We start from the raw sequence: 23,703 nt of genomic DNA, 5'->3' as shown, positions 1-23,703 counted from the left end.
AATCATGGTCACTCTTGTATCTTTCTTTCTTTTTCAGATTCAAGTTGAGCTGGCAATGCTCAGTTCCCAGTCATTGCGCAGCTTGCGTGAAAAAATTACTTTGCATATCAGATGCTGCTATCATTGGAGACTTCAGTGAAAACCCAGACAAAACATCAGACCAACGAGCTATTGTAAGACTGTAGTTGACTTTGCCTACTACTGCTGTCTTGCCAAATAGGCACATACTCCATGTTGCATTGTCTGTACACATATGCTGGTTTCCATATGGCAGGAATGGAGCAGAAGACAGATTCAGCCAGGCTTACATTCATATTTCGTGCCTTATACCTGTCCTCACCATTCCTTTATCTAGAAACATCGCATCTGTCCTCGTGACATCACTGCATCGACGTCTCACAGTGTGCACTTGCATTAAATACTATTTGTACTTCAGCTTATCTTGCGAACCGTTCAGTGCATAAACATAAACAATGCATGAGAAGACATGTTTCATAGATTACAGTAGAGACAACTGTGTGTATTGCATTTAGTTTTATACAGTGAAACCTCGTTAATACGTACCTGCCGGGAACGCGGCATAACTACGCACTAAACGGTAGTACGCATTAACCACCATGTACAAATTTGCCTCTCCTGGCGTACGCCATCGCCGGCAGCAAAGAATAGAGTGCCACAGCAAAATATTGCCTAAGTACCCATCGCAAAGCCTTTTCTTTCTTTTTGCCAAAGTGGAGAAAAGATCCTGGCACTTTCGCACGACCGCCCGATAGCGCGCGGTGGCCACCACGCCAAAGAGCATTTCGAAACTATTGAAGGGTCCGGGATACGCAGTGACCGACATAGCGACAAAACGGACGGTGTCTGCATTCCGCGATATATGTGTATGCGCCTGTACCGCAATCTGCTACTAAACGAAAACTGACACGCGATACGGCCGCGTGGAGTCGATCGTCTTCTGGGTAGTTGCGTGCAGCGCGTCGCCTGCTCGGCTCACGTACGCCGTCACTATCGGGCCGCTTCCTGTACCGCACGCGCGCCTCAGTCGTGGGAGTGTTCTTCGTGCCCACTTCGTTCCAGACCGTGCACAGATGCGGAGAGTAGCTTGTTCGGTTAACGCAGCGATGTCGAGCTTCCTCCGCGACGCTGTAGCGGTCCTGGCAGCGGACGGACGCGCGTTGGGTGGTCGCCTAATAAAAGCGTGCAATATGGTTACAACAGCGCTACGCTTGCTGTACCGTACGCGTGCGTTTAGCGTGATAGCGTCAATGCAGTGAGGTTTCGCGGTGTCCGCGACCCGCAACGCTCAACTCCGCAACAGTGATCTGCTTTCGTTTCTACAAAGCGGTGCGCGCTTGAACACAGCCCCGCACGAGGCGGCAGCGATCGGCGGCCCAGCGCGTTGAGGTTGTCGCGAAGTAAAAGCGTGCAGCAGGCTTAAAGTAGCGCTGTGCTGCACGCGTGCCCGGGCAGATAGCTGAAGATACTTATTGTGATAAGGTTGTCGGCGATAAGTCATGCTGGCACGTTCGTCGGTGGCCGCCGCCTCGCCTTCGTTCTTTCCCGATGCTTACGTGCAAAGGCGTTGCCGCAATCGCGCGGAAGTCTGAATCGGTGATCGACTGATCTCCGTGTTCCTAGATAAGACGGAAAACCTTTGGCGGCACATTGTGGCGTCGAGAATTTCAGCGGTGCAGTAAAAGTTTATGGCACAAAAAGTTATCTCGGGACGCGGGGTACGCACTAACCGGTAGGCATAGGGCGAACCACTACGGTTTAAGCGGTCAGCGAATGCATTGGGCTCTATGGGACTCGGTCGGGGATTCGTCGGAACTACGTTTTAACCGTTAGTACGTTTAAAGCGGGTACGTATTAACGAGGTTTGACTGTATAAGCATTCAACTCACCACTTCACGAAAGCAGCACTTCGCATAAATTCAAATATTCACATTGAATCAGTATAGTAACTTGTTTTTATTTTGACAAGTGGGCACAAGCATGCCATTACTGCCAACATTTTTCTTGTGGCACATCAATTTGGTGAACAGTTCAGAGCATTGTGCAAATAGATGGGCCAGGTATACATGGCTTTTCCAGCTCAACGGCTCTCAACAAGAGTAGCAACGTACGGTTGTTGGTATTGCGTGACTTCGATACTGGTTCTAGTGCTAAAAAGGGGCATAGAAGAAGAACCAGGTGGATACATAACATAGACGGTGCTGTGTGTGTGTGTGTCTCTCTGTTTCTCACAATTTGCTGCTGCTAGGCATGACATCACCACATACGTGATGTCATGGCCTCCGAGACTTGATCACACGATTGTGGAGGCCATGGTGATTCCATCAGAGCAGGCTTGGCGACCCAATGCCACAATAGCTCCTATGTAATATCAATGGCCCGTGGCCGTTGGCCACTGCAGTTCTGCGCCATCGATAAGTGAAACATGATATCTAGAGCTGCAAAAATTTGAGTCAAGGCCCTCGGGTAGACTCATTTTGCCTGTACATGCTTTTGAAGTTTATGCAACCCATAGATTAGGTTAGTATGCATTTATAGTCGAAGACCACTCCTAACAATACTCAAGTGCCATGAAAATTTCATTGTTATATCCGATAATTGCTTTAAACGGGTTGCATGAAAAAAATTGGCCGCGTATCTGCGTGCTCCACTGCAAATGCCGTGTAAAGACGATAGAGGAGGCGCTGCGTTAAAGTTACTGTTATAAAGAGGTTTATTAGCGGGCACTCGGCGACGATACTTGACAGCGACAGACAAGGCGGGGCCGACTCTCAGCACGAGGGGCGTGCTCTCAGAGAAGAGGACGACCCACTAGAAGGCGCTCGAGAGGACAAGCCATTACTGACTACGAACGCTTCGCTACACTGTATATGCTACCTTCAGAAAGGTAGCATATACAGTAACTCTATGCTGCGTGAGATATGGACGCCATCTGGCAATACATCGGGAAACATGAGCTTGTGCAAAGGGTTTCCTTCCTTCGTGGCAGAGGGCGTTCATCGGTGCGCATAAGCATTTTCAGCGCAGCTTAAGAAACTAGGGTCTTTAGAATTATGTATCTATGTATTTTCTATTAAAGGAACACACTACCTAATACTTACCTAGTGATGTTGCGCCTCAGATATGTGTAATATTTACTTTTTGATGGACAACGTTCACACGTATGAACAGCCATACCAGCTCAAGATGGGTGGGCGGTAAGCAAGTGGTTCAACTTTGGCCGGGTCGCTGAATCGGGTGATAGACAGACATACAGAAAGACAGACAGACCGACCAAAATTTCTGCGTTTAAGTTCCCCAAGAAAGACTATCGTCTTTGAAAGCAAGATAGGGGGACGGCAGGCTCTTGTGAAAAAGCTATATCGGAGGGGACATGCCAACAGACATCAGTGATAAGGATGACGACGCTGCCAATTTTTCGGACATGCTTGAAAATTCAAATGCTCTCACAGTACCACCACAAGCCCCCATAGAGCCAATGTATGACGTCTAAAGTTTCAGGAAACTCTTCTAAGTCTCAACCTTTTACTCAAATTGTTTGTCCGAAAGTGCATTAACAGAAGCCACTTCCGCTCCCGCACCATAGCGCATTGCAAGAGTCAGCTTTGCCGCAATGCCACTTTGCGATGCGATGAAGCATATTGCGAATCTGAAGGGGCGCTGAAGGACATTGGGGTTGTGGATGGGGCTTCAGCAGCTTGAATTTCTCGTTTTCCTATTTCTTTTCAAGGTTATGACGTTCTGTTACCTTTCAGCACGGACACCCAGCAGCCAGAATTCATTGTTATAACTGATAATACGACATGCAGGCATCACTGTAAGCAGGTTATTTCACCATAGAAAACATACAGAATTTGACGGTGCAGCAGCTTCTCATTGTTATAACTGATATATTGTTAAAACCAGTATCGTTATAAGTGGTTCTTATAACAATCTTTCCTCTTCTTTGTCATGCTGGCTTTAATTTGGTATAGTAAACATGCATAAATGCTGTGATGCTTGTGTGTCTCTACTAGCTCTTGTCTGTGCACATCACTGCCCTTAAACATTCCTTACCGAGAAGGCCCGAAGCTCAGTGCTTGTTAAGCATTTCCTGCTTGACTCTTCTGCAGGAGCTGTACAAGTCGGGATTTTTTTACATAGGAAACACATTCTACAACGACATGAGCGACCCATCATGCAGAGACTACAGCGAGTAAGTGTGCAATTTTTGTTAGTAAGACAGCTGGGGTTCTCTGTGGTTAGGTGGTTAACTTTGGCAGAAGAAAAGGTCTCAGAGCTATAGCTTACACTTCTGAAAGCAGCAGTGCATGTTACAGCTGTAGGTTTCACTAGTGATTATTTCATTATGTTTATAGGCATGTGCACTGTGTGGGCCAGGGGCCCATGGCCCCCCTAATAAGATGAAGGGGGAGTAGGAGGGGAGGTGTCTGATGTTGCTGCGTGTACGTCTTGTGGTCGTGAAGAAACTGTTCAACATGTCACCGCTGTTCGTAAAGGCTGGCATCTTTCCTCCTTAGTGCACCATGTTGTGACGATATCATAGACTGCACACAGAAGAATAAACCTTGGGACTCTAAGTTTTGTCCTTCAGAAGTGTATACTCGATTTCATACGTCAGGTGCAACGCTGTGGAAGCTATGCGAGAAGTTCGGTCAGCAAAATGTGCAAGTCTGCGTGACTTGCACTTGAATTTCGTCGTTGTAAACATGGCCTCCACGATTGGCTCCGGCTGCGCACTACTAGAACTAATCGCGGAGGCCCCAATACGAAAATAATGAAACACTAAGTGATCCAGAACGACCTATTCACAACCATACAAATAACAGGGTTTGTTCATTCCTAAGGCACGAAGCATCTTCATTTATTACTCAGTCTAAGAATGAAAAAAAATGTTGCAGTGGCTTAGCTCGGCTATGCCAGGATAACGTAGCGTTAGTAAAGGTTCAGCTGATTATTCTTAGCTTTCCTGATTGTCTAGGATTAGCTTGATTATCATGCTTACTGCTGCTCCAATGACACACACACGGTATACGTATTATGTGGCACATGTATATTTATTTTGCCAGGCAACTACTTCGGGATCCGATGAGTTAAGCTTCTCCACTCTTCTGCGCCGTTGAGCAGCATTTGCGCTCTCCTTCTCCATGGCTATACCACACCGGCAAACGCCAGTCAGAGGCGCTATCGAGCGGCTCCAGCGCAGTGTCAGACGGCAACTGCACAGTGAAGGCAAATAGCTGCGTGCGCGCCGGCGCCAATATATCTGTCACGGCTTCGACGTCACTCCTCTGGAAAGCGCAGACCGGCGGCGGCGACAGCACAGCGAAGACGAATAGCTGTGCGCACGCCGGCGTCAATACGTCTGCCACGGCTACGACGTCACTCCTCTGGAAAGCGCAGACCGGCGACAGTGAGTCGCTCGTGGCGGCGGCGGAGTGCGCAGGAGGTGCCGGCTCCGGTGCGTGACATCACTGATCCTTGCGCATGCGCATCACGGCTCTTGAGGAAGCACGCGAAACTGGCTCGATCGGCTAGGCCTGTGTAGCTAATGCTACAAAAAAAATCACATTACAGGTGGTAAAATCATTGAACTATTTCTTGGTGCAAACGCATCTACTGCAAGAAGTCTTGCTAGCTTCCATAGCGTTGCACCTGATGCATGAAACGGAGTATAGACATTCTAGCAATGAACAGCAGATGGGAAAATGCAAGGGCACCAACACTTCAGTGCATGGCAGTCAAGATTCTGTAAAGTGACTGAAGACCCAGTGCCACATCTTGTCCTATCCCTTTGTCAAAATTCCCCTGAAGACAAAACAAATTCGTTCTCTAAAAGTTCACACGAACATGCATTGTCAACCATTGGACGTATAACGAATGCATGTAACGAAGCAAATATCAAGACCTATATTGACAATACTGGCAGGCACTGAATACATACTTACAACAAATATCTGATTATGAAAGTAATATTATGTTTGAATGACTTAATTATAACAAGTTTAGACTACATTACCTTGCTGGTTACACTGGCAGATGGTGCAATAATCACTGCAAAACAGCCTTACATTTATACTTCTCTCTAAAACATACCCATTTAAAAGACACAAGCTGTGATAAAAGGCAGCTTACAGGAAAAAATGAAGCACAGTTGATTGTAAGCCTATGAGGGCTTTGGTGTCATGTGCTGTTTACTGAACTGATACGAAAGCATGTTGCTTCTCTGTTGCAACTTTTCCTGTTGGTTGAAATAGCTCTTTGTTTCTGTCAATAGATAGCAGTATCTCTCTTAAAGGGGCCGACAACCAACTTTCATGGTACCTATTTTCTTCAGCGCAATGGAAAGCTCAGCGGTCAGAGTGCCTAATCACGGAATGGTAACGTGGAAAACACCGCGAAACATTTGTAATCAGAATTTTTCCATCTGTGGCGAATATGAAGTCATTATACACACGAGACAACATATGCTGCAAACAGTGAGCGCATGAGCGGTTCGTGTTGGAGCGCGGTGAGTTACTGCGCATGCGTGCACTTCGCGCATCTCCTTTTACCTCGTAAGCAGCACAGAATTGAGTGGGGCTGGATAATAATATACATACTCTAACTTTGAGGTCTAATTATGGCACTCATGACAGCATCAGACTACGTTCAGCAAAGTGATAGGCTTCATATTCTAGCTTCAAGGCTCTTCCGCTAGGCTGCGTGACCGACCGGTTTTTGTTACTTTTACTCGCGATTTAAAAATATAAATCCTACTCGCAACGCAAAAAGGATGCTGGAATCGGTCACTATATTTTACGGTCTTTTCATTTATGCCAGGATCTAATCCCACGTTCTTGCCACTTGTCGGTCCCTTTAACAGTTTTTCATAGCAAATTTTCTCTAACCGTTTACCTTAAGAACTAGTTTTGGAAAAACATTACCATATTACCTTTTCTTTCAGAGCTTTTTAGATGCATCACATGACATAAGCTCAAGAAATGCATTAAAAACAAGATCTTTCTTTTTTCTTGGAGAATGTACAGGAAGGAAGTTATGTACAGGGAAAGATAGCTTCACTGCATTGCTTAATTAGTATTTTTCGTGATATATTTTATTTTATTATATTACGATTCGTGGAAAATTACATTATAGTATGTAGATTCCTCTGTGCATGAAAAAGAGAACTACAGTTGGGTACAACATAAAAAATCAGTAAAGACCCCGCTGAGATGACCGAAGTGTGGCAGCCAATCACCTCCACACTAAATAAGACCCCCCCCCCCCCCCCTCAAACAATTGGCAATGTTCTCCAAAGGCGGGGTCACCGGCCATCTGGTTCATGCTGTCAGTCTGGAGTGCGCGCCCATTGGTGCAGGCTTATGTGCATCCGCCTTCTACATTCAGTTGTATCTGAATGTAGATGCACGGACTTGCTCAGATCGTCTTTGGTAGAATGAGTGGGAACCTTTTTCTGTGGTTGTGCCGAGCTCATCCGCCGGAGGTAAAATCCTAAAACCCTTTTCCTTTCTTCTTCAGAGTAATAATAGAATGGGCTAACAGCCCCAGACGAGAAATAGGCCCCTTTAATGTCGCGGACATGGCAGACATCAAACTTTCAGACCTGGAGCTGCGTCTGGGATACCCCTACGTCTACGTCCACCAGGGATACTGTGAACACCTGGTGGTCTTCTCCGACATGAGGTTGGTACTAGACTTCGGCGATTCCGTTTATTTCGCCAGTAAAATGGCTCTTCCAAGTATTTTTTTTCCATTCATGAAGTGAAAACCAGCATTACTTCTTAAAGGAACACTAAAGTCAATCATTAAATCAGTTTAGACACACAGTCCAAGACTGGAATTGCCTTCTTTTCGACGTCACTCTTATCACTGACTTTTCTCGTTTAAAAGCTGCCATTGAAGACCATCTTTAAATTCATGCCTCATCACCTTACCAGCAAATTTTCCGCGTGCCCATGCCTCATTTGATATCCTGTTGGGACCTTCAATATGAACAATGACCGAGCCATACAACATACTGCTAAATTATTCTTTGAGAACTTTGATTTCATAATTAGGTGGAAGAGAAAACGAAGGTCTAAGTTTCGTTTTTGAATGCTGCGCCGAAACCCCAGCGCATAAGTGTTCGTGTGTTGTCATAAATTTGTCTTTTTCATTTCCCCCAAATTTTGGCTAGATTGGCTTAATAAAATTTCCTAAAATGTCTTTGGCCCTCTTAGAAGACAGTGTAATTTATTCTTCGGGATTAAAAATTATGTAGACCCTAAGAAACACTCTCAAAAATCTATATGAAACGAGAAACAACACAAACCACAGGACAGAGACGGACTAAGCACTTCTTCCTATTGTACGCGCTGTTTCTCGTTTTCTATGAACATGTACCAACCGGCCCAAATAAGCACTCTAGTAAAAAATCTATGTTGTCGTAACGAGTTGCTGCTGGAAAGTGCATTTGGTGCATTTTTTTAGCATGTTTTCAGGCTTATTATCGAGGGTCTTCTTGTGGCAAGAATGATGTTTTGGTGAGTTTTGTGGAAGGGCTATTAATACAAGCGGAATAGTTTTTTTTTTTCTCTTTAGTGTCCCTTTAATGTGACCGACCCAGAATACAGCCCACAGGCTTTCTTAAGAAATGCTTGTAACTGCTTTTGTAGCCACAAGCATAAGTGGTGACTGCAGGCCTGTAGCCAGGAATTTTTTTCCGGGTGGGGGGGACTTGCTGAAGACCATGACTGTTTGAGAAAAAACACCTATTTTCATTATTTATTTTTGGTAAAAACACCTACTTCACGAAAATATCGCGCCCCCCCCCCCCCCCCCCCGGCTACGGGCCTGGATGACCGTGAATGCGGAGACAAAAAAAGAAAAATAAGAAGGAAAGCTTGTGCATTGCAGCCTAAACATCAGGCGCGTAGCCAGAAATTGTGTTTTTTTGTTTGGGTGGGGGTGGAGAGGGTTAGCCATGCTTTGTTTGTACGTGCATTTGTATGTGTGTATATGTACACACGCAAAATTGGAAAATTTAAGAGGTTTTCAACCCCCCACCCTTTCGGCTACGCCAGTGCTAGGCATGCGTGCTAGAATCAAGTGGTGCTGTCCAAGTCCACCTGTTCAGACATTGTGTTGCAGCAAGACAGTTCTAGGTGCATCGTTGCACTAATAGAACAGACTATGGCATGGTGTTTAGATGTTATGTCTCTATTGTACTTGACTAATTTTAATTCGTAGTGCACGATTAAACCTCGAGCCTTCAAGACTCTAGTACTGTCAATGTCCGTATACATGTGAAAGTCATACATGCATGCTCTGCATCCGTTCTCTTAACAGGATGCTTCATCCGCACGACAGCCACTGCATATCGGACTACCCCATGGCATTGAAAACCTTCCCATGTGGCAAGAGGGTGTTCTGCATGCTCTGCCACCAGAATACAGCCAAGTAAGCATTTGCCGGTTGCATCATTTTTAAGGCAAAAGCTTTAGATGCTTCATCAAACGCGAAAAATTGACTATCGGTGGCGTCAACACAAGTGATGCAAACAAGTCATCATGATGTCACATGATGCCATCATCACATCACATTTGTCACTTGCTCAAAGGTGGGTTGATATGGAGGCAGTGCGAAATCACATTTAGGAGCAGAAAACTTTTGGAGGAGGGTGGGGGAGGATCAATACATAAAAAGATGGCTTTTGTTTTTGTGTCATCTTAGGTGAATACATAAAGAACCCAGTGAGTTTTTAAAGTACACCAGTGGGATTACAACGATAAACAGACAAGCTGATTTTCAATAGACATGGTCGGCGGACACCGACATGTGGCATTTTCCTATCATCGTAACCTGAATTGGCACAAGATGAAAATGTCCTGGATGAATGATTTCTGACAACTCCCATTTCTGCCCCTAATCTTGGAATATAAATGGGACTCCCCCGCATTGCAAGATAATTGCTTTACCTCAACTTTTGCATAGGTGTAGATAAGGTGTATTTCGGACTTGTGTGAGTACCAATTTTTTTGGTTCAAAGAGAATAGTATTTCCTATTGAAGAATTTTGAGGCAAATTCAAATAGTAGCAGGAATTGGATAGTAGTATTGTGCAAGTTATATGTGGCAAAATATGTTGCATTTTAAAAGTTGCCATACTTAGCCTATATAACACACCTTTAAACTTTTAAACTGAAAAGTTAATCAGGGTGCAGGTAATATATGCACACTTAGCCTTGAAGTGTGGTTTCTCTGCAATGCGGATTTCCCTTGAAGAGTCAGTTTCACAGCATAGCAGCCATCCGCTGCAGTGAAACCACTTTTTCAGCAGGTTACTTGTGGTAGTCTGGATTCGTTTTGAATACTTCGAAAATCTTAAATTCACGTCATAGCGGATTCGGATACTATAACATTCGTACGGGCCTAGTGTGTAAATATTTGAAAATTTCCAGAAATCGAAGTGAATTGGGTGGGGGTCACTGCACCAGAAAAAAAAAACACAAACTGGTGCAAAACTACAATAAGCTTCATCCCCAAGCGCACAGCACAAGACAAAAGAGCAGTTTTACAGCAGGCTGTATGTTGCTCGGGGAGGCAGGCTTTACCATTTACAAGGGCAGAAACTTGGACAGAGTGGTTGTGGTTCACAATGGCTTAAAGCACAGCACATGAATACGCTGTTATATACTATCAACGTTACGGGCATTTGCACGCAAGCAAGAAGTCTATTCATTTGTTTCTATTGCTGGACACCAAGATGTGAACATTTTTTTACAGGTTGTAAAAATGGGAATATTCCGAAAACTATTTGATGTGCAATTAGATGCGCTTCTGGCACTGTCTATCCCCTAAGCGATTAAGGTGCTTTTTAGTACATGGAACTTGATGTGCCACTTGCACAGTTGCAGCACAGCAGGATCTGTTTCAACCGAAATGATGTAATTTAACCTAAAAAGCTCAGTGATGATTGTTTTTAATCTCTCAAGCTTTGCGTTCTCAAGAATTTTGCTTCTCAGCTTATAAACAATTAGTATTTTGTGCATGCTGTGGCCACTGCCATTTAACAGCACACGGAGTACAGGTGCAAATTTTATTTTTCTAGGTGGGTGACATACGAGAACGAACGTGTCCTCTGCGACCCATACTTTTTCTGCGACGCCTGTTTTCGGTCGTACAGCTACACTGCCGACAATAAGAAGATTGGCAAATTTCGTGCGGCCCCTTTCTTGGACTGGAACACAGTGCTCTGATGTGTACTAGTCTTTTTTCTTGAATGTGGAACAGATTGTGTCGTACTGTAGGAATATGTGCTCCATTAATAAATCGTGTATAACCAGTGTGCTCGTTTTTCTTCCTCAGCAAAGCAAACGAAGAAATTAATCATTTCAATGTGTAGCTCTACTCTAACTTCATTCAGCTCTAGAATTCAAATGGTATGCCCAGTTTCCTAGCCTTTTGGTCACTGTTACACGGCTTCTTTAAGTCGATTAAGTCCCAGGGTTTTATGTGTCAAAACCATAATTTGATTGAGGCACATAGGGGTAAGGAATTCCGACACAATTCTCACTGCTGAGTGATCGTGTCAATGGCAACCATGGTTTGGTCCTCAACGGTTGAGGCAGACGATAGTTTACTTTTGAGGTGGCACCCGTTGGCTGCATGATCCTTACCACAAATTCCTTAATGCATGATCCTCGTCAATGATCATGTTGATAGCAACCACACCATTTCGTTCAGTGTTTGCAGCGAGTAGCGAGGCTTGAAACAGGAAAACTGGACGATTCTGAAGTCTAGCCTGGTTGCTTCTAGGTTGTTCCTAGGCTTCAGCTAGGTTAGTCACGACACAGGTGTCCAAACTCCAGAAGAGAGAGTTCGCACCTCTCATAAAAACGACCCTTTCTTTCTCCCTTGATCTTTTAATATTTTTTTGTGTTGTGTTCGAAGCACTCCCTGTACTCCCTGTGTCAAGAGCGAGCCCCGCGAAGGACCGGATGCTGAAACTACTTCCAGATGTTGACTCCTCTCCTTCCCCCGCTCGGCGCAAAGGAGCCACCCATCGTTTCCCCCGGCAGTTCGGCTGCCGCCTCCATCCGAGTAGGAATAAACTTGTTTTTAACCGTTCGAGGCTGTCTACGCTTTTTGAGACTACCGCGACCCACGCGTACGTCTATGGGCCGACGACAACACCGGACATAACAGTGGCGACGAGGAAGTGGATTTGGACCTACGCTACGCAACGATATTGACAAGCTACAAGCTATGGCTACGCACGGGCTCCCAAATCGGCTACCCGAATTCAACGGCTCATCATGGTCATCATGGTTTGGACGCCTGCAATTTTACTTCGAGGCTAACAACATCACTGATACAGCAATGAAGAGAGCCAACCTGCTAACGCTGTGTGGGGAGCAGACATACGACACAGTCTGTGCCCTGATTCAGCCACGCACTCCAGCAACCGTTGACTACGACGACATCGTAGCAGCGCTACAAGAACACTATGACCCAAGGCCATCGGAGGTCTACTGTCGAGCCCGCTTCCAACGGCGAGACCAACTGGAAGGCGAAAAAGTGGCCGAATACGTAGCGGCTCTCAAAAAGCTCGCTGCTGACTGCAATTTCGGGACGTTGACCGCGACAACTTCAGCTACTGCGCAGGAGGGAGGATCGACTGCCACACCTGCTAACACCACTATGCTCCCCTGGACGTTATGTTGCGTGACCGTTTTGTGTGCGGACTGCGTGACGAAGGCCTACAACAACGCCTGTTCGCGGAGACGGGTCTCACCTTCTCCAAAGCCTACAACATCGCCCAACGAGCGGAGAGCGCCGGTCACCAGCAGAGGGATATTCGACGGAACGTCGAGCCGGTGCATCACACCAGTGAGCAGTCAGGTCATTCCACGTCTAAGGCGAAATCAAGCAAAAAGACACAGCGCTGTTGGCGATGCGACGACATGCACGATCCCCAGGTATGTCGATACAAGACAGCGACCTGCAATTTTTGCCACAAACTGGGACACATTGAAAAGGCATGCATCACGAAGCGCAAACAGCTCCGACCGAAGACTTCAGTGCAACGGAACAACAATGTCGACGCACAGGAGGGCCAGACGCAAGATAAAAGCCGAACAGCACTAACGTCATCGGTACTATATGACTTGAACGCCGTTGTGAACCTCGGCACGAGACCGAAGATTACGACTGAAATCTTGGTACACCAGCGCCCTATCAGGTTTGAGGTGGATTCCGGAGCAGCATGTACGCTCATCAGCGAGGACACTTTTCGCGCCACTTGGCGTGAGAACGCACCAGCTCTCCAGCAAGACGACACGCAGCTGAGAACGTGGTCCGGACATTCTCTTCCACTACTGGGCTGTGCCAACGTAGACGTGTGCTACAACGGTCAGACCCATCAGCTTCCCTTGCTGGTCGTTCACGGTTCCGGATCAAGCCTTTTAGGGCGAAATTGGTTCACCCCTCTTGGAGTGGTCATTGGCGGAGTTCACCACACACCCAGCTATCCGTCAGTGGAGGAGCTTCAAAATAAGTACAAAGTGGTTTTCTCCGAAGACATACCTGGAAGCAACGGACCTCCAGTCACACTGGAGCTTCGAGAGGATGCGACGCCGAAATTTTTGAAAGCTAGGTCGGTGCCTTTCGCCCTACGAACGTCAGTCGAGAATGAGCTTGACCGACTGCAGGAACAAGGGATCATCGAACCGACGCAACATTCGGAATGGGCTACACCACTCGTTGTCGTCCGAAAGAAGAACGGTACCCTACGCCTCTGCGGAGACTACCGGAGCACTGTCAACCTGGCGACAAAAGCATCTTCCTACCCACTGCCGACACCGGAAGAGGTTTTTAGCACGCTTCGTGGTGGAAAAATCTTCAGCACCCTGGACTTGACACAAGCCTACCAGCAGCTGAAGGTGAGCGAATCAACGTCTGAACTGCTCACGATAAACACCATTAAGGGTCTCTACAAAGTTAAAAGGCTACCATTCGGAATATCTGCTGCGCCAGCAATCTTCCAGAAATTTATGGAGTCTACACTTAGCGGGATCCCTGGCGTTTGCGTCTACTTGGACGATGTTATTGTCGGTGGCGCCTCCAATGAAGAGCACACAGAACGCTTGGAGCTCATTTTGGAAAAGCTATCAAATGCTAACTTGCGCATCAGCAAAGAAAAATGTGTTTTTGCGGTCCCTGAAGTGAAGTTTCTTGGACATCAAGTTGACGCGCAGGGTATCCATCCCACTGAAGACAAAGTGCGAGCAATCACTGAAGCACGAGCGCCTACTAACAAGCAAGAACTCCAGTCGTTCTTAGGGCTAATAACGTTCTACGACCGGTTCTTAGAACATCGAGCTACAGTGGCCAACGATCTATACCAGCTCCTGCAGAAAGAAGTCCCATGGACTTGGTCGCCACGCCACCAAGAGTCATTTGTTGCCCTTAAGCAACTACTTCGTAAGTCTACAGTTCTGCGACACTACGACGAAAGGAGACCCCTACTGCTAGCCTGTGACGCATCACCATACGGAGTGGGAGCAGTCCTCTCCCAAGCTGACGACCAGGGACGGGAAGCCCCGATCGCTTTCGCATCGCGCACCCTATCGCAGGCAGAGAGGAATTATTCCCAGCTAGATAAAGAGGGACTTGCCATCGTCTACGCAGCAGATCACTTTCGGCAGTACATCACGGGCAGAAAAGTGACATTCATAACAGATCACCGGCCCTTATTGGGTATTATGGGTCCCCAGAAGCCAATGCCACAGACTTTGTCGCCGCGAATGACACGATGGTGCATCAAGATGTCGTCGTACGATTACGAACTCGTACATCGCACTGGGAAGAAACACCAGAACGCCGACGCACTAAGCCGCCTGCCGCTAGACACCACAATGGATGAACCACCCCTGCCGGGTGATATACTCATGTTCGAGGCGCTGCCGAACCCTCCGCTAACAGCTGACACGGTAGCAGCGTCAACGCAGGAGTGCACTGTCTTGAAGGAAGTCTATGCAGCTATACAAGAAGGCAACGTGCAGAAGCTAAAGGGTGAACACTTCAACGCTTACCGCAAGCGAGCTACGGAGTTGAGCACTCATCGCGGTTGCGTCACCTTGGGATCAAGAGTTGTAATTCCAGCGGCACTTCGCGAACAGGCCATGTCGCTTGTCCACGCAGGCCATCGAGGCATTGTTGCCATGAAAAAGTGTGCCAGAAGTTACATGTGGTGGCCTGGTATCGACGGTGATATAGAATCGACAGTTCAGGATTGCCAGCCTTGCCAATGCAACCACAGGAGTCCGCCAAGAGCCCCTATTCCTGAATGGGAAAGACCAGACGCGCCTTGGCACACCCTGCACATTGATTTTGCTGGACCTATCGAAGGATGCTCATTCCTGGTGGTTGTAGACGCATACACCAAGTGGCTTGAGGTAAAACAAATGGCTACAACGACATCGGCAGCAGTTATCGACACTCTGCGGTCGTTGTTTGCAACGTTCGGTCTACCGCGCAAGGTGGTCTCGGACAACGGCACGCCGTTTGTGTCCACGGAGATTCTCAAGTTCTACAGCGACAACGGCGTCTCGTCTGTTACATCAGCTCCTTACCACCCGGCGACGAACGGACAAGCCGAGCGATACGTGGCTGAGCTAAAGCGCGCCCTTACTAAAGATCAGACTGGGACAATGCAACGCCGCATCGCGCGCTTCCTCTTCAGACAGCACAACACTGTTCAAAGCACTACTGAACAAACGCCAGCGAAATTGATGTTCGGACGAGAAATGAGAACCCAGCTGACAGCAATTGTCCCGGAGCCCTCGGCGAAAACACCGTCGGAGGAAGAAAAGCTCCCGCGTAGCAGGAGAATTGAAAGTGGACAGCGCATATACGCCCGCCAGTTCCACAGAAAGCCCGGCTGGGTTGAAGCGACGGCACTCAAACGCATAGGTTTGCGGTCATGGCTCGTCGACATCGGCGGAAAGGCCACACGCCGCCACCTTAATCAGCTACGTCGTTCCGGTAATTTGCCAAGGGAACCTCCCATTCAAGCAGCCACCTCGACGGAAGCTTCGTCCCACTTAGCCTGGCATCTCGCACCAGATGAATCGGCGCCGCCGCCCGCCGGCTCTGAACACAAGAGAAACGACACCCAGCGAGCGGAGGCTTCTCTTCCTAGTGCGTCCAGAGCGTCCACGCGCCCACGGCGGCCCCCAGATCGCTTCCAAGCGATAATCTAAGGAGGGAGGAGATGTTGTGTTCGAAGCACTCCCTGTACTCCCTGTGTCAAGAGCGAGCCCCGCGAAGGACCGGATGCTGAAACTACTTCCAGATGTTGACTCCTCTCCTTCCCCCGCTCGGCGCAAAGGAGCCACCCATCGTTTCCCCCGGCAGTTCGGCTGCCGCCTCCATCCGAGTAGGAATAAACTTGTTTTTAACCGTTCGAGGCTGTCTACGCTTTTTGAGACTACCGCGACCCACGCGTACGTCTATGGGCCGACGACAACACCGGACATAACATTTTGTATATCTCTTTTCCCCAAATATTTCTCTTTCTTAGTGAACCAGCGGCGAGTAGAAGGATTTGCTCAATTACTGTGGCACATACCCGTGATTATAGCCATTCTTTGGGCTAATTGTTGCCTCCTACATTTTTAGTGGTCGAGTGGTGAGCAGTGGGATTTACTCAATGTCTGTGGCACATACCTGTTTCATGATGATGATGCTTTTCTGATAGGACACACAAATTATGGCTAGTTTATAACACTTCACTGTTAAAAACTTGAGAGGATGCTTGAGCTTTGCCTTCAAGAGTATAACGCGATAGCGTAATCGGACCCTGTTCCCATTGCCTTCTCAATCGCTTGCCTGGCTTGGCTTCTCGATGGACACCCAAGCCTTGCCACAAAGAAAGGAACGTCTGTGTGCCTGTAAATTGGCTCTTTCAAGCTATCCTAGAATGCCTCCTGCAAGTACAGTTGCGAGGTGCGCACTAAGACATAATTCTTCCTTTTGCGAGTTGGTGAGGTACCCACTACATCTCCGTAAGGAAACATGTTCAGCTGCACAACTGCACACGTTGACAATGATTGTGAATTATGACTGTGTGCTTTGCAATTGGTGGGCCTTTAAACTAACCACTCGTAGCACAATTCACATGTTGCGATTCTATGCTTCTGCCACGCAATATTATGTGTTAATGAGACTCCTCGCGCTACATAACATTCATGTAGTTTTTTTTCCCCGAAGCCATTTAAAACACTGGCATCGCTCTGTGGTAGAACACCTGCTTGCCACGTACAAGTCCTGGGTCCGATTCCTGCTTGAACCAAAGATTTTAGATGCGAAGCAGCTTTTGCTTGGGGCTGTGTCCGTCCCTTGGCGACCGTCTGCTTTTTACCACCTAGCATAGCCATCTGAGCACGAGCTCGCGTCAAGGAGAAGTCTTCTCTCCCCTGTTCTTCAACTGCCTTGATGAGGATACGTGCAGTGCACTTTAGGGGCCCGGGCTGCCGTATGCTGTCCTAGCTTGGCGTAATGTAGACAAAACCATGTGTGCTGGCATGCACTAGCGCGTTCTGGCCTGTGTAAGGGGCTGGGTAAGACTGTGGCCTCTCCCCCTTACTCTCAGCTATCATGTGATGGCGTCGGGGAACAAGATTGTGCAGACACGCGATGAAAAAACACGTTGTATTCTAGTCAGAACGCGCTGGCACGCGCTAGCGTGTTCGGGCCTGTGTAAGACGCTGTGGCCTCTCCCCCTTACTCTCTCTCAGCAATCACGTGATGGCGTTAACGAGATTCTGCAGACGCACGATAAACCCGCGTGGCGTGCTCCAACAAGAGTTTGGGACGAGTAACAGCTACAGCAACTACAGTGAATTCATGGTGTGCTCCACTTGCAAGGATCCGTTAACATCAGGCAAGGTGCCCGTGATGAATGGAAGTCGACCCATGAGCTGCTTCGCATCCCCACATGGTTCCCTTTAGTGGGAGATGGTGCAAGTTTTTCATTATTTCTTTATTTGGATCTATCTCGAATTTTCGCTCACAACCAATGACACCGATGCCGGAATTTCCGCAAAATGAACATGTAGAGAGAATAAACTTTATTAAAACAAAGCAGTAGATGGCCCCGCTGGCTACTGGGTGCCTCTTTGTCCCACAACAGTAATCGTATCTGGCGGCCTTTCCGTTCTTGAAAACTCTCTGCTTGCTCATTTTCAACGCTAATGGCACACACACTGTTCATGATCTCGAAGTACCGGGCAGCGATTATAATGCAAGATTTTAAAACGTATTTTTTTTGGACTCTAACGCACATGCAGTATCACAAACACGGCAGAAGCTGTAGTGAACGAAGAGATCCCATTGTCCCAATGTGTTCGCGCCCACTGGACCCACTGGCAACATAGCTATACATGGATGCACAAGCTGTATCTGGCGAGGCCGATGATGGAAAAATAAGCGGTAATGAAAAGTACTACGTCTCAAGTGACAAGGATCTAGCGCTGCAGCCACACTGCGAAGGAAGTCGCGAGGCCTCAGCCACTGCGAGTGCTAATCTGTCGCCAAACGAAGAGTATTGTAGCTTCTGCATTGCTTTTCCTTAAAATAAAAACGGGAATGCAGTTGCTTTTGCCACAATGGATAACGAGAACCAGCAGCGCTATCTATAGCATGGCCAGGCTCAGCTTGCCGCGTGCGGCGAGATTAGAGTAGCTCCTTTCAATACAAGTAGAGCTCGAAAAGTCTGCTTTGTTCCCGAGAGCTGGAGCATACACTTCAGCGTACAGTGGGTGTAGATTTGCCATATTTTGAATAAATGTAGCAGGATGTGCACTTCGACACAGTTTAGAGCAAATGGCGCAGCCATTTCAACTACTTGTTCACATTACATGTTTCATTTCCCCCCCATGATTCCATCAAGAACACATTAGCGGGGTTCATCAGCATATGTCAATGCGGACATGAACACCAGTCCAACAAGAGATTGTGTGTACACAGGAGACACCTGGCAGTGCCCAAAACATATTTAAAGAGCTTTTATTCCTTTTTCTTCTTTTTGTACACAGCATCAAAGATAAACTGCAGCACCTTGGAAACAACTAAAACAGTCTGGTAAAATAAAAAAAAAAAATAATAAAGCACATTTGCACTGGAAAGGTGCCATGCTGCAACAAGTGGGCGGATGACATTTTGACGGCTTCAATTCGCTCTGAATGGTGTGAAGAATCTGCTGATTGGCTGTAACTCCACTCTGTCAATACTTATGAGGTGTGCAATGAAGAAAGAAAGAACAAAAACTAACAAAAAAAAGGAAACAATGATGATCCCTCCAGCTGCCAGCCAATACCCCCTGGGTGTGAACAGGCATGTAAGTCTGCTTGTTTAAGTGAACGACACTGCAAAACAACGGGCAGGCGGGCAGGCAGGCATCCCGAGGTGGAAATATTCTCAGTGCCAAAACCTGTAACAAGACAGAAAAACGACGTGAGAGCAAAGAGCTTTACATAAGGCTATAGGTGCACAGAAAGCTCTGAACAGGCTATTCAAACAACTGTACATAATTATGAATTTTACGTGGATTGAGTCAAAATCTTGCCATGCAATTGCTCCCAGACAAAGAATTTAAATAGGAGGAAAGCTAGAACAAACTGCACTGCACATTCTTAACAATCCAGCATGAATGCACATTACTAAAAATTAGAGCTGTGCGAATAGCAAAATTTTGGGTGCGAAGCGAATTCGAATATTTTTCGAATATTTCCCAAATATTTCTAGAATATTTTTCGAATACTTCCAAGCGAAATTGCAGAAAAAAAAGTTAGAGAGGATTCATAAGCATATTCTTATGAGATAGCAACATGAATGTGTTTCTTTTCGCTAGGTTGATGAAGCACTGACAAGTTGCTGTTTCATAGTTGTCTTATCAAGAATGAGGCAATGTAGAGCCTGAATTCTATTTATCAGGGGTGAGACGGCTGAAATCGATTTGGGAGCTGTTTTGGGAGCAGCAAAATTTCAATTTAGGAGCAGGAGAACCTTGTTTGGGAGCAGTTAGCGGCATTTATTATGTCGTTTTTGGAGCTTGAAAAAACAAATTTGTAGTAACTTGGAGGAACAAGCACATATTTTAATCGGCTTAGAATACACATAACATTTAAAGAGCCTTTGGAGAAAGCTTTTTTCAACAGATTATTGCCAGGTATGGACTCACTACCTTTTTACAAACCACGCAATTTATATAATAACAACAACAACATATGAAACAACATATGAAATAGATAAAAAAAGTTTTTCCAAGTAGGTTCACTTTACATTTGAAAATAAGAAAAGAAAAAACATCACACTTCTCAAATAATAAAAAAAAGTCACAGTTTCACCGCAAGGGCGAAGCAATGAATGCGATAGCAACAAATTGTAGTGTTACACGAAGTAAGGCCGGCAGCTAACTGTTTTGTATCCGATCTCGCATAACTATAAAACGATGGTGTAAGAAAATACGGCCGCTCCAGGGAGCCATGTTCTCCGCATAGTCACTTCGCTTTGAGAGCGCAGCACGTAGAAGCGTATACGAGCCGCCCGCCCCGCTGTGATTGCTTTTGAGATAGCGCGCGCGCGCGCGCGCCAGTGATCGCGACCGCGCAAAGTTCAAAGTTGCTCCTCGCGCGACACTCCCCCCCTCCTCGCGTCTTCGTGTCTTTTAAGGCTTGTTAAAAACGGGCGGGGCGTTTCCTGTCCGCTTCGACGGCAGGCCTTCCGAGCGGGGTGATGTTATCGCATGCAGCCTCCGAGCGACGGCAATGGGCCGGCTCGTTTGCTTCGGCCGCGTACGTCGCCTCTGCTGGCGTGCTTTTACCCGCTGTAGAACATACGATTCGCGGGGGGATCTTATCAATTTGGACTTCATACCGGAAGGACATGACGGCGACGGCAAGAACCCCTCGAGACTGTCCATATAATTGCTATTGCAATAAAAACTGATTGCACAAGAATTGTATAGTCACATAGCAGTAAGTCTTTGAACGGTCAATGAATGATTCCGACTAGCACGCGATTGCTGCGACGCCTTCGCGCGTAACATCAGGAAAGAACAAAAGCGGTATGGCCACCGACGAACGCGCCAGTATGACCACCCCCATAGGTGTGTGCACGAGGGGGGGGGGGGGGGGGGGGGGGTGAAGTCGATACCGCCCATACTTTGACTTAATCGGAAGGAGGGGCGCTGCGATTAGTATTTGCCCTCCCTGAAGGGCGAACCCTCAGGAAGCTTTCGAATAGCGTACGCAAAGCTTTGCGTTGGCTTTTCGCACAACTGCGCATGCGTCGTACGCTAACCGCTTGCGGGCTCCCGTTAAGTGACGGAAATAGCGGGCCGCAAACGGTAACTTAGCGTACGCTATTCGAAAACTGCCTAAAATAAAGCGCCTTCAGCTATCTGCTCGGCTGCGCGGGTGGCGTAGCGTCAAGTGTACCGCACGCTTTTAATAGGTGATAACAAAAGCGCGCTGCGCCACCGTTCGCTGCCACCTCGTGAGGGACCGCCTTCAAAAATGCATCGCGAGCGCCGAGAAACCTTACCCCTCGGACACTACGTCGTTACCGCTCGGACACTACACATATTTACAACCGCTCAGAGGCGATTATCACAGCACTATGGAAGCCTCTATTACAAAGGTGCGTAGAAGGACACGCTTCAGCGCGTTAACGTGTTCTGCGAACGTATCCCTGGCGCTGCTTCTAAAGTTACGTTTTCCCACGCTGAAAGTGACGCGGGCTTGAAAATTCTTGATTGTGGGGCCGTTTCGGCGCAGTTCGGCGCAATTTTTGCAATTTTTATGCTTTTGGAGCAGCTTGGCGCAGGAAAACAGAATCGTATCAAAAATGCGCAATATACGCAGCTGTCTCACCCCCGATTTATGTACATGATTTGGCACAACCAAACTGTTGCCAACAACACTTTACGCATGATAGGCAAAGATGCCATTTCCTCAGCCTCTCCTCCTCTTTTAACTTCTGTGGAAGCCCAACTGATGTGGCGGACAAGGGTGTGCTCCCTTCAAGTCCGGAGTTCCAAATCTGCTTCGTAGACGTCGATATATAAGAACATCTGAAATTTTGGATGCTAAAAAACTTCGGTTTCTGATTTTTCGGGCTTCCTGCTCAAATTTCAGGTCCAAAACAGCATTAACTGAGCCCCCACCTCTGCCACATCTTTCATCTCCTTGTTGGAACCAGCGTTTTCTTGAGTGAGTACACTTGCGACCGTAGCAGGACTTGAAAGGCAGCTTTGCCGCAATACCAGGGTATAATGAGGTGAAGCATATTGAAAATCTAGGGATTACTTTCAATCGAATGTTGACAGTCTCTTGGCAAAGTTCGACCGTAACGGAGCTTGAGAGGCAGCTTTGCCGCAATACCAGGGTATAATGATGTGAAGCGTATTGAAAATCTAGGGACCACTTCCAATCGGACGTTGACTGTCTCTTGGCAAAATTCGACTGTAACGGAGCTTGAAAGGCAGCTTTGCCGCAATACAAGAGTGTATTGAAAATCCAGGGACCACTTCCAATCGGACGTTGACTGTCTCTTGGCAAAATTCGACCGTAACGGAGCGTGAAAGGCAGCTTTGCCGCAATACAAGAGTGTAATGAGGTGAAGCATATTGAAAATCTGAAGGGGTCACTTTTAATCGGGCGCTGACTGCATTTGTTTTTGGGAAGTTCGAATAGTTCGAATAGTAAAATTCCAGTGCGAATCGAATCGAATAGCAAACACTATTAGAAAAATATTCGAAATTTCGAATATTCGCACACTCCTACTAAAAATGGTTCCACGGCAACTTCTGCTGCCTCAAGCACATACGAAGGTGGTGCCAATGTCTTGCAACAACACAACGCCAAATTGCATGAGCAACTTACTGTGCAATGTGGTTGTTTTTCTCTGTACTTCCCACTAAAGAATGTTAAATAAAACATGCTTGGCAAGGCGTTGCCAGCAGGCTGTGCAATTCATGACACCATCTTCATATTATGGCAATACAGTCGATCCCGGATATATCGAACTCGAAGGGGACCGCGAAATAGTTCGATATATCGATAATTCGAAATACGAGATATGCGTATTTAAGGCTTTAATTTTAAAGCACTGCAGGCGTCGATACAGTTTTCTGAAATCGCAAAATGCGCGAACATGACGATTCGCTCACATATCCTAAAGAGCAAGGCGAGAACTTCTTTTGCAAGTTAGCGCACTTTATTTTGCATGAAAATAGTACGTAAACTTGCCTTGCTTCTTGCGCACCGTGAATTCATCAAATCATCGTCACTATCATCGAAGCTTTCCAATTAAGTAAATTCAGCACCTTCCGCCACAACAGCGGTGATCGACGCTGAACGCTGATGCGAGCTCTGTAGCGCGGTAAAGGGTTTAGCGGTGGCAGCGGCGGCTGGCATCTTCAAACCGCACGGGTCCATTTCCGCAGTACCGGCAACGTCAGCTATGATCTCGGTGTCGATGCAATCAGAAACAGCTACGTCGTTATCTGCACCGATGAAGTCACTCGCTGTGCTCCCGTCCGATACGACGCCCGGAAACGCTAAGTCGCAATGACGCACCGTACGCCGTAGTGCCGTAGTCGGCGGTCATGACGTGCTCAAAGTCGTCACCTGGCGCC

At 47.1% G+C, this 23,703-nt stretch overlaps 3 protein-coding genes across 3 annotated transcripts in view; 2 read left to right on the top strand and 1 right to left on the bottom strand.

Moving 5' to 3' along the window:
* Positions 1–13: 13 nt before the first annotated feature.
* LOC119376956 (snRNA-activating protein complex subunit 3-like) lies at positions 14–11,346 on the top strand (the record flags this gene model as incomplete). The annotated part of the gene is given in 6 exon segments (XM_037646614.1): positions 14–100; positions 102–173; positions 4,131–4,213; positions 7,540–7,704; positions 9,349–9,459; positions 11,110–11,346. Coding segments are annotated over 6 exon segments (666 nt in total), but the record flags the coding sequence as incomplete, so codon positions are not given.
* Positions 11,347–12,718: 1,372 nt separating this feature from the next.
* Positions 12,719–16,264, top strand: LOC119376958 (uncharacterized protein K02A2.6-like). The gene has a single exon (XM_037646615.1). The coding sequence runs from the start codon at positions 12,719–12,721 to the stop codon at positions 16,262–16,264; it is 3,546 nt and encodes a 1,181-aa protein (XP_037502543.1).
* A 2,788-nt stretch (positions 16,265–19,052) lies between these two features.
* LOC119376959 (heterogeneous nuclear ribonucleoprotein K) overlaps positions 19,053–23,703 on the bottom strand; it is a 39,516-nt gene continuing 34,865 nt past the window's right edge. The window contains exon 10 of the mRNA XM_037646616.2: positions 19,053–19,494. The gene's annotated coding sequence lies outside the window, so the exon portion shown is untranslated. The remainder of the gene's footprint in view (positions 19,495–23,703) is intronic.

The sequence above is a fragment of the Rhipicephalus sanguineus genome, unplaced genomic scaffold (assembly GCF_013339695.2).
Source record: "Rhipicephalus sanguineus isolate Rsan-2018 unplaced genomic scaffold, BIME_Rsan_1.4 Seq2987, whole genome shotgun sequence".
Classification (NCBI taxonomy): domain Eukaryota; kingdom Metazoa; phylum Arthropoda; class Arachnida; order Ixodida; family Ixodidae; genus Rhipicephalus; species Rhipicephalus sanguineus.
The sequence above is the reverse complement of the archived record's forward strand: the minus strand, read 5'-3'. Positions and strand labels throughout refer to the sequence as shown.